Here is a 12,577-nt window from a genome sequence, read left to right as displayed (position 1 = left end):
TTATCTTACAAATCAGTCGGGGGGGGGCGGAATTCAGTTAAATTATTTTGTATTCCACACCATTCAAGCACCACTGGCTAATCATCTATTAATTCTCTCACCTTTTGCACAGAAGCTTGTTGAAAGAGAGGAATAAGAGGATTAGTTCTTGGAATATCAATGTGAATCTGTGGATATAGAAAGAAGATAGCAGCAGAGGCCAAATTATTATTGACGGCACAGCCAGTGAAAGAGGTTGTTAGCATTTAGCTGGGGCTCAAAGCAAAGGAATCTCAGCTGAACAGAGCAGTGCTATTTATTCAGAAATATTGAAGAGTCTCAAGTCAAAATGCAAGGTTAACTTCTCCTCAAGTACACTCTGAAGCAAAAGTAACCATTTAACAATGAATGGAATTTTGTCCAAGCTTGCCATACTTGCAGATAAGGATGAATCAATAATATCAACACTCAAAAACGATATAGTAGTTTTGCTATCATTTTACACTTGTTTTTAAAATAATCAAAAATAATGATGAAATAGTCTTGAGAATCATCCACCTTTCCCCACTCCTTATTTACAGCACATATCTAAACTTTGTTTATTATTTGCAAACTAAACATTAATTTTATCTCAAGTTTTAAAGTATATTTAGTAAGTGTTATAGTAAGGTAGGCAGATATATTCAGAATAAGCAGTGTTTGTGAGACCCTTGTCAATAATCAGGACAATCTTGAATATATTGAAATTAAAGCACTGGGCAAAATACAAAGAAGCAGATCAGCACCCAATAGCATTCTACTGGATACTTTCAATGTTTCTGCTCTATTTTAAATGAAATGCACCACAATGTGGTTTTCCTCCTCTTAGTTCTGGATGGGATAATTGCAAGCAAACGACTGTGTAGAATGCAATTATTTTACTGGGCACTTGCATTTCATCCAGATTTCCTATTTCCTTGTTTGGCAAAGATAACTGAAAATTTCACATCAGTAACATATCTAGTCTGTAATTTCATGCAATTGGCAATCGCCTCTGATCTGGGCCGACATTTACATGCCAGGCCGCACCTTATTAATTAGCTTGTTTATTTCGGCTTTTTTCTTAAAGAAGTGCTGGGTGCGTCCTGGCTACCACTGCACCCCTGCATGCTTCGCAGCCTGGTACCGGTCCACGGTCCGGAGGTTGGGGACCACTGACCTAGACAACACAAACACCTATGTCAGGATGCTGTTCATCGACTATCGCTCAGCATTTAATACCATCATTCCCACAATCCTGATTGTGAAAGTTACAGAACATGGGCCTCAGTACCTCCTGTAAATGGATCCTTGACTTCCTAACCAGAAGACCACAGTCTATGCGGATTGGTGATAACATATCCTCCTCGCTGGCAATCAACACTGGTGCACCTCAGGGATGTGTGCTTAGCCCACTGCTCTACTTTCTGTATACACACGACTGTGTGGCTAGGCATAGCTCAAATACCATCTACAAATTTGCTGACAATACAACCATTGTTGGGAGAATCTCAGGTGGTGACGAGAGGGCATACAGGAATGAGATATGCCAACTAGTGGAATAGTGCCGCAGCAACAACCTAGCACCAAACCTCAGTAAGACGAAAGAGCTGATTGTGGACTTCAGGAAGAGTACAACGAAGGAACACATACCAATCCTCATAGAAGGATCAGAAGTGGACAGAGTGAGCAGCTTCAAGTTCCAGGGTGTCAAGATCTCTGAGGATCTAACCTGGTCCCAACGTATTGATGTAGTCATAATAAGCTATACTTTATTCGGAGTTTGAAGCAATTTGGCATGTCAACAAATACGCTCAAAAACTTCGATAGTTGTACCATGGAGAGCATTCTGACAGGCTGCATCACTGTCTGATATGGAGGGGCTACTGCACAGGACAGAAAGAAGCTGCAGAAGGTTGTAAATCTAGTCAGTTCCATCTTGGGTACTAGCCTACAAAGCACCCAGGACATCTTTAGGGAGCGGTGTCTCAGAAAGGCAACATCCATTATTAAAGACCTCCAGCACCCAAGGCATGCCTTTTTATCACTGTTACCATCAGGTAGGAGATACAGAAGCCTGAAGGTACACACTCAGCGATTCAGGAACAGCTTCTTCCCCTCTGCCATCCGTTTCCTAAATGAAACTTTGGACACTACCTCACTTTTTTTAAATATACAGTATTTCTGTTTTTGCACATTTTTAAAAATCTATTCAATATACATAATTCAACTGTCCCCAACCACCGGGCCGCAAAGCATGTGCTACCGGGCCGTGAGGAAACGATATGATTTGGTGATATGAGTCAGCTGCACCTTTCCTCATTCCCTGTCACAGCCACTGTTGAGCTAGAACGCACGTGAGGTCATTACGCATGCGTCATCCATGTCAGCGCGGGAAGAAGATTAACTCCTTGAGCTTACAAATGACAGCGGGCTGAAAAGTATGTTTGGCATAACATCTCCGCTGTCATGCTGGATCAAAGTCAAGGCTAAATATCCTGAGATAGCCACGAAAACACTGAAAACATTGCTTCCATTTCCAACATATCTCCGCAATGAATGCAACGAAAACTAAATTGCGGAATAGACTGGACATAAGGAACCCCTTTCGAGTATCGCTGTCTCCCATCACCCCTCGATGGCACCGTCTTGTTGCAGGGAAACAAGCCCAGAGCTCTCACTGATTCAGCAATATTGGTGTGTTGCAATGATTTTATATGTTCATACGGGGAAAATATGTGCTGTGTGTTAATATCCAAACATTACTTAAAATGTTATAATGCTATTGACTTATAAGTGACTTATAATTGACTTATCACTACATTCGTGCGAGGAAAATATGCGCTGTGTGTTTAATATTAAATTCGTTAGATAAACCCTTTTAGAAACGAAATTGAGTGTATTAGCCACTTATCACCTATATTCCGGTCACAATTAACACCCCCGCCCCCCCGAACGGAATCGCCAAAAACGATTTGTAGAAAAAAAAATCAGCACGTACACACATGCGCACTGGTGCCCGCACAAGGCTTCATGGTCATGGTAGTCTTTCTCGGGTTAAACACAACGTATTTGACTGCTACTCTTGTCCATTGGCAACCCTGCCCACCCCGGTCGGCCGGTCCGCAAGAGTATTGTCAATAATAAACCGGTCCGTGGTGCAAAAAAGGTTGGGGACCCCTGATGTAATTGACTTACTTGTTTAGTTATTATGTTTTATTTTATTATTTCTTTTCTGTCTCTCTCTCTGCTAGATTATGTATTGTATTGAACTGCTGCTGTTAAGTTAACAAATTTCACGTCACATGCCAGTGATAATAAACCTGATTCTGATTTTGATTCCTGCCACACATGAAGTTTCTATGCATTTCAAGTCACTGTATTACAGGAAGGATGCAGAGTTGCTGGAGAGAGGGCATCAAAGGTTCATGAGGATGTTGCCTGGTTTAGAGCTACATGGTGAGTTGGATTGTTTTCTCTCGTGCCTCGGAGGTCAAGGAATCACCTGACACACGTACAATTATGAGAGGCAGAGAAAGGGTAGGTAGAGCTTTTGCCCAGAGTATAAATATCAAATACGAGAGGACAGAGATTTAAGGTGAGAGATAAACTTCAAAGGAGATTTCTGAGGCAAGTCTTGGTTGGTCAAATAGTACAGAGAGTGGTAGGTACCTGAAATATGAAGGCAGATATGATTGCAATCTTGAAAAGGCATTTTAGACAAGTACGTGAACAGTCAGCAAGGGCGTAGTGAGATATAGACATATGCAGGCAGATGAGATTAATTTAAACTGATATCGGGGTAGGCACAAACACCGTAGGCTGAGGAGCCTCTTACAGTGATTATGTCACAGAAAAGAACACTAAAGAAAATCAAAACAGAAAATACACTTGGTATAATTGTATGCTACTGCAACTTGGATTTGAGGGAATATTAACAAGTGGAACTATCAATCAAGTTATGGCTAACTACAGAAATCCAAAATTATGATTGTGAAATGAAACTGAATGACGTCTTTGACAATGTGGAAGCTGCTGATTCGAAGTTACAATTCTTCTCAATAGATTTCCAGTACCACTGACAGGATTTCTCAAAGCCAATCTGGTTTATGATGGTAGAAGAATTGATGCAATTCTTCTGCTTGTCCTCTCACCCATGGCCTGATCAATAGAGATGTTAGTAATAGGAGGGAGACTTGCATACAATATCAATATGCTCATTCAGTCAAGCGTTAATATGCAGGCAAGAAGAAATTTAATGGATGACTCTCAAATCATATTTCATTACTTATATAAAAATGATGCAGATGTTGCAATCAGGTGATGCACTAAGGCAGAACAATCAGTGTTGTATATTCTTGACGTTCCTTAAATCATTGCAAGAATTTAGTATCACGTTTGATCAAATGACAAACTGCAAGAACAAACTATATGGCCATCGATTAGAGTTTTAGTTTCAGGAATGATTGAAGGAGAAATTAAAAGAAATTATTTTAATTCCAAAGATCTTACCTCTTGTACTTTTGGTTGCATTATTAAGCTCTCAGGTGTCATGCGGGGAATATCAATGGCAATCTGATTGTTTAAAGAAAATATATATATTTATTTTAGGAAACAAAGTTATTTAAAATAGATTCCATTTTCTGTACCTAAACTGCATAATAAACTCACAAACACAAGAAACTCTGCAGATGCTGGAAATCCAAAGTGACACACATGAAATGTTGGAGGAACTCAGCAGGCCAGACGAGTAAGCAGTCAACATTTAATGCCGAGAACCTTCTTCAGGACTGGAAAGGTCCTCCCCCTCCCCCCACCTTCTTACTCTGACTTCTCCCCTTCCTTTCCAGTCCTGAAGGAGGGTTGGCTGTTTACTCTTTTCCATAGATGCCGCTTGATCTGCTGAGTTCTTCCAGCATTTTGTGCGTGTTGCATAATAAACTGCAGTTAACAGTGCAAATCTTCTCTATTGCCCAAGATAGGTAAGCAAACTTCTCCATTTCTGCTTCATTAAGATGGTGGTGAACATTGGTAGCTCAGTTTGAGGCGCTTGAGTTGTAGTGTTCACCGAGCTTAGCAATTAGCTTGCAGACGTTTCATCACCAGTTGAGGTAACATCCTCAGTGTACAGTTGTTGGTGTTTCTCTCTGGGAGTGCTTGTGTTTATACAGGATCCCTTTCACTTCCCTCTGTGCTGATTGGCTATTCCTTCAGTTAATCTTTGAATTCTACTGGCTCAAATTTCTTTGGCTCTTAGGGGTTCTTAGAAAACATCAATAAACCACTAACAATTGCACACTGACGATGTCACCTCAACTGGTGATGAAATATCTGCAAGCTAATTGCCAAGCTCAGTGAATTCTGCTTCATGCTTCTTTTTGGAAGGCTGACATCTATTTCTGATATCCACATAATCTCTGCAAAATGGGTAGTCACAATGTTAACAAACTTACCTTACCTTCTGCTGACTATCCCAACCCATACTACAACTCTATTACCATCACTCTCAATTCACCCAAGTTTCCTGCACTAGAAAGCATGTTTCAAGGTTATGGCAAACTTCTCAAAACTGAAAGTTACGACTGCACCATAGATTGTACATTACTCTGAGAAATGTAATAAAACATGCATCAATTTAAACATATATGACAATAAATACCTGTCTGTATGTGTCTTGATGATGCTCATCATTTCTGGAATCGTAATACTGTTCAACAAAAGCAAAATATTCGGCCCGCTTCCTTTGTAGTGTACTTTCTCTTCTCTCCACATTTGCAGGCAAGTAGCCCTAAAAAACAACACAGCAAATTAATTGTGATCCATGCATGTTGCACAACCTTAATATTTTCACAACGCAAATTAAATTGTGCACATTTGGAAGTGATGAAATATAGAATAAATTCACTGTTTTCCAAGAAAAAGATTACAAAATATCTGTCAAGAAAGAAACAGATTAGGATTTGCTTCCAACTATGTAAAAAGTTTATAGCCAGACAGTTGAAATACTAACACTAGAAACAAATACTAACAGAAATACCAATAGTTCTGAGCGCAAAACACCACAGGTACACTCAAGTTCAAGGAGTCCCGGAAAGGAGTGCAAATTTACACAGATTTTCAGCACTTGCATTAGAAAAACCTGCCCACTGAACCTGCACAAGATTAGATTTGTCAAGTCTAGCAAATGCATTCACTTGAATGAAGACTGAACATGCCAAGCAGACATCCACGTCTGACATCCGCATAGTCTCTTTAAAATGAGTAGTCATGATGTTAACAAACATACCTTACTTTCTGCAAAGTGTGCAATGCCAATACTAAAGTGAAATTCATCGAAGGATGCAAAGTTGTTCTAATTATTGATTAACCATGAAACCCATGACATAAGTTAGTTAAAAATCTTAGTTACTAACCAACAACTTTTCTGGCATTGATATGAACACAAGAACATTAGAAACAGCAGAAGGTGCACCCACACAGACTTCTGCACGCATGCAGAATAATGAAGTTCAAGTTTATTGGCATTTAACTATATACAGGTATTCCACGAAAACGAGACATTTATCTGGACCACGGTGTAAATCACAGTAGTACACATAACACATATATAACACAGGCAAGTAATAATTAAATCTAAAAATAAATGAATTACACATAGACAAAGTGTATAAATAAAATATTGTAGGGTACAGTACAAATTATCCGGTGACACTTCATATGCAACGTGGCAGAGAGTTCACAAGTCTAATGGTCTGAGGGAAGAACCGTAAACAACAGGAATTCTGCAGATGCTGGAAATTCAAGCAACACACATCAAAGTTGCTGGTGAACGCAGCAGGCCAGGCAGCATCTCTAGGAAGAGGTACAGTCGACGTTTCAGGCCGAGACCCTTCGCCAGGACTAACTGAAGGAAGAGTGAGTAAGAGATTTGAAAGTGGGAGCGGGAGCGGGAGATCCAAAATGATAGGAGAAGACAGGAGGGGGAGGGATGGAGCCAAGAGCTGGACAGGTGATTGGCAAAAGGGATACGAGAGGATCATGGGACAGGAGATCCGGGAAGAAAGACAAGGCGGGGGGGAACCCAGAGGATGGGCAAGGGGTATATTCAGAGGGACAGAGGGAGAAAAAGGAGAGTGAGAGAAAGAATGTGTGTATAAAAGTAAGTAACAGATGGGGTACAAGGGAGAGGTGGGGCATTAGCGGAAGTTAGAGAAGTCGATGTTCATGCCATCAGGTTGGAGGCTACCCAGACGGAATATAAGGTTTTGTTCCTCCAACCTGAACGTGGCTTCATCTTTACAGTAGAGGAGGCCGTGGATAAGACATGTCAGAATGGGAATGGGATGTGGAATTAAAATGTTACTTACTTTTATACACACATTCTTTCTCTCACTCTCCTTTTTCTCCCTCTGTCCCTCTGAATATACCCCTTGCCCATCCTCTGGGTTCCCCCCCCACCTTGTCTTTCTTCCCGGACCTCCTGTCCCATGATCCTCTCGTATCCCTTTTGCCTATCACCTGTCCAGCTCTTGGCTCCATCCCTCCCCCTCCTGTCTTCTCCTATCATTTTGGACCTCCCCCTCCCCATCCAACTTTCAAATCTCTTACTCACTCTTCCTTCAGTTAGTCCTGACGAAGGGTCTCGGCCTGAAACGTCGACTGCACCTCTTCCTAGAGATGCTGCCTGGCCTGCTGCGTTCACCAGCAACTTTTATGTGTGTTGGTTGAGGGAAGAACTGGTTTCCTATCCTGTCAGTTCTTGTCATTATGCATCACAGTCTTCTGTCTGATGGTAGAATATCAAAGAGGATGCTACATGGATGCGTGCAACCCCTGATAATATTAAGGGCCCTGCATACACAGTGCTCCTAACAGATGTCCCCGATGGATGGCAGAGAGACCCCCATGATCCTCTTCGCTGTTATCACAGTGCTTTGTAAATACTTCCGGCCTGATGCCCTGTTGCTCCCACACCAAATGGAGATGCAGCTTGTCAGAACGCTCCTAATATTCAAATCCCCTCATAAAAGGGGTAGGCCATTTGGCCCCTTGCATCTGTCCTACTATTTAATAAGATTATAGCTTATGTTTTATTTTAGCACTATTTCCTCCAAACCCCAATCTCTTGAAAATCTCAGCAAAGTACTCAGTAATTCTGCACTTGGTCTCGCTGATGTAGAGACGGCCACATTAAAAGTACTGAATACACTAGACGATTTTGGAGATGCATGTGAATCTCTGCCTCACCTGAAAGGGCTGTTTCAATCCGTGGTGAGGGAGGTGGTCAGGAAAAGTATTATGGAAAGGTCCCGGGGGGGCGGGGGGCATGATGAGGATGAGCAAAACAGAGCCACAAAGAGAGTGGTCCCTACAAAAAGCAGACATGGATGGAAAGGGGAAGATGTAACAGATGATTGGGATAACATTACAGCTGGCAGATATAGTGAAAATGATGTGCTGGATACAGAGAATGACAAGTTGAAAGGCATGGGGCAGGGATGCAGGAAAAAGAGAAGTGTGGGATATAGAAATGCAAGCAATTTCCACCTTGAATGGATGCAGCCACTGAGCCAGAATTGCCATATCTATCTACATCTTTTATTTTCTCTAATTTCCCACAAGGTTATCCAAATGTGCACTAACTTCTGGTAATGCAATTGCTTTTCGTTCAAGTCCTGAATAAGTAATCCTTTGCTCCAAGGCTGCTTAAAGCCAGAAATCACAGTCTGGTCAAGTAAAACATCAGTCCTGTATCTACCTCATCAAGTGCTCTAAAAATTCAACAAGTTACAATACGACCATCTGTCATTCTTCCAATCAAACAGGATACGACCCTTTCATGCGTAAGTTCTCAAATGACAAAGCAGCTGTCCCAGAAATCAATCTGTCGAACCTTCTTTGCTGAACGCTCTCAATTTCAAGTCTAATATTCCGTGGACAGGGAGACCTTTCAGAATTTTTTTTTTAAATGGAGATACTCAGAAGATAAAAGACCATAAACCTGAAAAGGTTAACTTCACAGATACTGCACAACCTTTGAATACCTCCAGCAAACTGTTCTAATTTCCATTTCACAGTATCTGCTGTTTTTAAACTTTCCAACATGTCACCACATTCTCAACTGAGTTCCATAACAAAGGAGCAAAATGCACTCAGATCATCTGACAATAAATACCCCTGGTTGATGTGCCTTAATGACTTTAAGATATTTATACAGTTTATGGCCACTCAAGACTCTCTGACCACGAAGCCCTTTTAACAACTTGCTGTTCAATACCAGGATTTAAGATTGTTTAATGTCACTTCCAAAACACAAGTGTAAGGGAACAAAATAATTGTTATTCCGGATCTGATGCAGCGCAAAGAAAAACACAGAAGACAAAGAACACAATAACAATAATTTTAAGAAATACACAATAAACACAAGATAGTTTATATAGATAGATTGATTGCATGTCCGTAAAATGTGACGAGAGGCTGTACACAAGGTGAGTGATGGGAAATAATAAAGTAGCGGAGAAATTAGTGGGTGGAGGTGTTGATCAACCCTACTGCTTGGAGAAGGTAACTGCTTTTGAATATGGTACCCCTAGCATGGATGCTATGTCGCCTCCTCCCTAATGAAAGTGGGACAGTCTCAGTCTTTACTCTTTTCAACCAAGGTGGATGACTTTGCCACTGCATCCTATATTCCCCTAATTCCCTTGATGTTCAGTGACCTAAATCAGATATCCGCATAGTCATTTAGAACAGGAGGTAACTTGCTTCCACACTGGTTCTATGCCTTCAGCAGTAGGTGATACACAAGGTGGCATACTCCTATTGCTTCACACTGGCCACTGTGCTTTCTTTGCACATGGACTCCAAGCTCCCTTCAGCCAAAGGGTGGTGAATTTGTGGAACTTGTTGCCACATGCAGATGTGGAGGACAGGTCATTGGGTGTACTTAATGCAGAGATTGATAGGTTCTTGATTGGATCAAAGGTTATGGGGAACAGGCCGGGAACTGGGATTGAAGAGGAGATTTTAAAAAAAGGATCAGCCATGATTGAATGGCCAAACAGACTCGATGGCCTAATTCTGCTCCTATATCTTATGGTCCATCCCCAATGTTCCTTCTCTATTTTGACTGATCCTAAGCAAGGGACTCACTGGAGTTATCAAGGACGCTTCAAGAATGTTCTTGCATCTTTTCCTCCTTCCACTTCATAAACTGCTCCCATGACAGAGCTCATAACAGAGCATCTTGAACACACTCCATGACTGAATATCCACTACCTATTGGTAGTTTATTGGAAGTGTAAAATTCAATACATAAAGAAATGACATCTCAGCTCAATTCTCAAGAGCCAAGCCCTCATTCTGGCTCTATTCAAGTTCACAAATCAATAGATTTTAAATAATTAGAGTTTTAACATTGTGGTTTTTTTATTCCATTTTCAAAGCAAACAGTAGTTATTACTGCTTTAGTTAGGTGACTCCATCGTTAGTCCTACCACACAAACTTGCCATTCTTCACACAATATCTGTGCAAACTTAATGCAATTTAAAAATGTAGCCTAACTGAAACATTTTTCATATTATTACCCTTTCAATGAAGTACATTTCATTACAATTTTAAAACATTATTCACTCATCTAAAATTGTTACCTCTACTACATGTGCATTTTAATAAAATTATTGCTATATACAGCAATTCATTGAACACAAGAAGAAGACTGTTCTCTGGCAGATTCTCTCTTGGCTCATCTCTAATACCACCCAAAAGTATTCACTACATTTTCCTTATTTTATTATTGTGATCAATACGCTACATTCTATTTTTTAAAAAAAGGACTACTCTTCTCTACTTCCATCATTTTGAAGTGAAGAATTGCATTACTGTGTTTAAGGATCTTCTCCAGAACCTAAATTTGTGAAACTCTTCAGTTTTGTTGCAAAATCTTGAGATTCAATTTCCAAACCTAGCTCAACTTCCTTAACATCTCATTTTTATGACATATTTTGTACTTTCATGACAGCAGTTTATCAAAAAATCATCAACTTTTCTGCAAGTAGCACATATTTAAAAGTGATGTTAAAGACCGTTGCATGATGAGTTTAGAATTTTGCTGATGAGTTACAAGGACAGAGGATAATTTAAAGTAATCCACCTGCACCTCTATCAAGCATTTTAAACATACCTAAAAATGTTTCCACTTATTTTCTAATTTAACTAAACTCTATGAGCAAACAGCAGATATGTCAACAGTATCCAAACTTTCTTCAGCAGGTGACCTCTGCCTCAACAGCAAAACAAGATAAAATTTAAAAGGGCGGCAAAGAAAACATGAGTTTGCAATGTATTTCAAGAAATCAAAAGTGAACCATCTGTTCCCCAGATAATTCTCCTCTCCTAGAGGTTAAATAAACTTGGATTGCTTACTCTGGAGTGAAGGCTGGGTGGGGTGGGGGGGGGGGGAACTGGAGTTCACTGTTCACAAAAGAGAGGCATAGATTGGGTAGATAGAATCTTTTTCATAGAATAAATGTTGAACATTTGTGGGCATTGCTTTAAGTTTAGAAGCTATTCCTGAATCATTGAGTATGTGCTTTCAGGCTTCTGCACTTCCTTCCTGATGGTAGCAATGGGAACAAGGAATAACCTGGGTGATGGGGGTCCTTAATGATGGACGCTGCCCTTCTGAGGCATCGCTCCTTGAAGATGTCCTGGATCCTACGGAGGCTAACACCAATGATGGAGCTGACTAAGTTTACAACTTTCTGCAGCTTAATTCTATTCTTTTTGTTTTTTTAAAACATATAAACAAGAGTTGGTAGGTGCTTGAAATGTGCTGCCAGGAGTGGTAGTGGAAGCAGATTCAAAGGTGGCATTCATTGTGCTTTCAGGTAGGCAGAAATGAGGAATATAGATTATGTGCACAAGGGACGAGTTCACCTTGTCATTCTGGGTCAAAGGTCATGTTCCTGTGCTGCAAGGTTCACTAACAGCTATCGTTCTTAAGCAAGATGAAAATGGTCATAATTTGAGAGCTTCCATCATCATTATTCACAGAAAGGGTCCTAGAAACAAAGGCATTTTGCCTAGATTCAAGGTCCACACACTTGCTTCCTAAGCCAACAACAACAGAGCTAGCCTTTACATCTGCCAGAATCAAACCAGGATAAAACAGGAATGAACAAAAAATGCGGTAACATGTCAAAAATACATCATATCTGATCAATAGGCCAAGGATTTTTATTTAAAAAGATAGCATACCAAATTGTTTGAATGTTTGTTAAGACATTCAAAGATGTATATCAACATTAGGACATTTCATAATCATAAAGTTTTTTTCAAAAGGTGGTTGGTGGAGGGAAAAAGAGAAGATGATATGGCATCCAAGTACACAGAATGCAGCAAAGAAACTGTGTCCTTCAGAAGAAATGTTATCAACTGCATCAAGCAAACAGTTAATATTAATAGTTATTAGACATACACTGGCATGCAAAAGTTTGGGTACCCCTGATCAGAATTTCTGTTACTGTGAATAGCTAAGTGAGTAAAAGATAAACTGATTTCCAAAAGGCATAAATTTAA

The 12,577-nt window shown here is 40.2% G+C and overlaps 1 protein-coding gene across 3 annotated transcripts in view; it reads right to left on the bottom strand.

Annotated features, from left to right (window-relative positions):
* The window catches only part of tbc1d22a (TBC1 domain family, member 22a), a 331,820-nt gene that overhangs the window by 240,305 nt on the left and 78,938 nt on the right, over nt 1-12,577 (bottom strand). For 2 of the 3 annotated variants that reach the window (XM_063072582.1, XM_063072580.1), the window contains exons 6-8: nt 5,657-5,785; nt 4,510-4,572; nt 102-167 (exon numbers count right to left, since the gene is read on the bottom strand). In XM_063072582.1, coding sequence (XP_062928652.1) covers nt 102-167; nt 4,510-4,572; nt 5,657-5,785 — 258 coding nt within the window. The remainder of the gene's footprint in view (nt 1-101; nt 168-4,509; nt 4,573-5,656; nt 5,786-12,577) is intronic. The other variant, XM_063072581.1, reaches the window with a different exon arrangement.

The sequence above is a fragment of the Mobula hypostoma genome, chromosome 20 (assembly GCF_963921235.1).
Source record: "Mobula hypostoma chromosome 20, sMobHyp1.1, whole genome shotgun sequence".
Lineage (NCBI taxonomy): Eukaryota > Metazoa > Chordata > Chondrichthyes > Myliobatiformes > Myliobatidae > Mobula > Mobula hypostoma.
The sequence above is the reverse complement of the archived record's forward strand: the minus strand, read 5'-3'. Positions and strand labels throughout refer to the sequence as shown.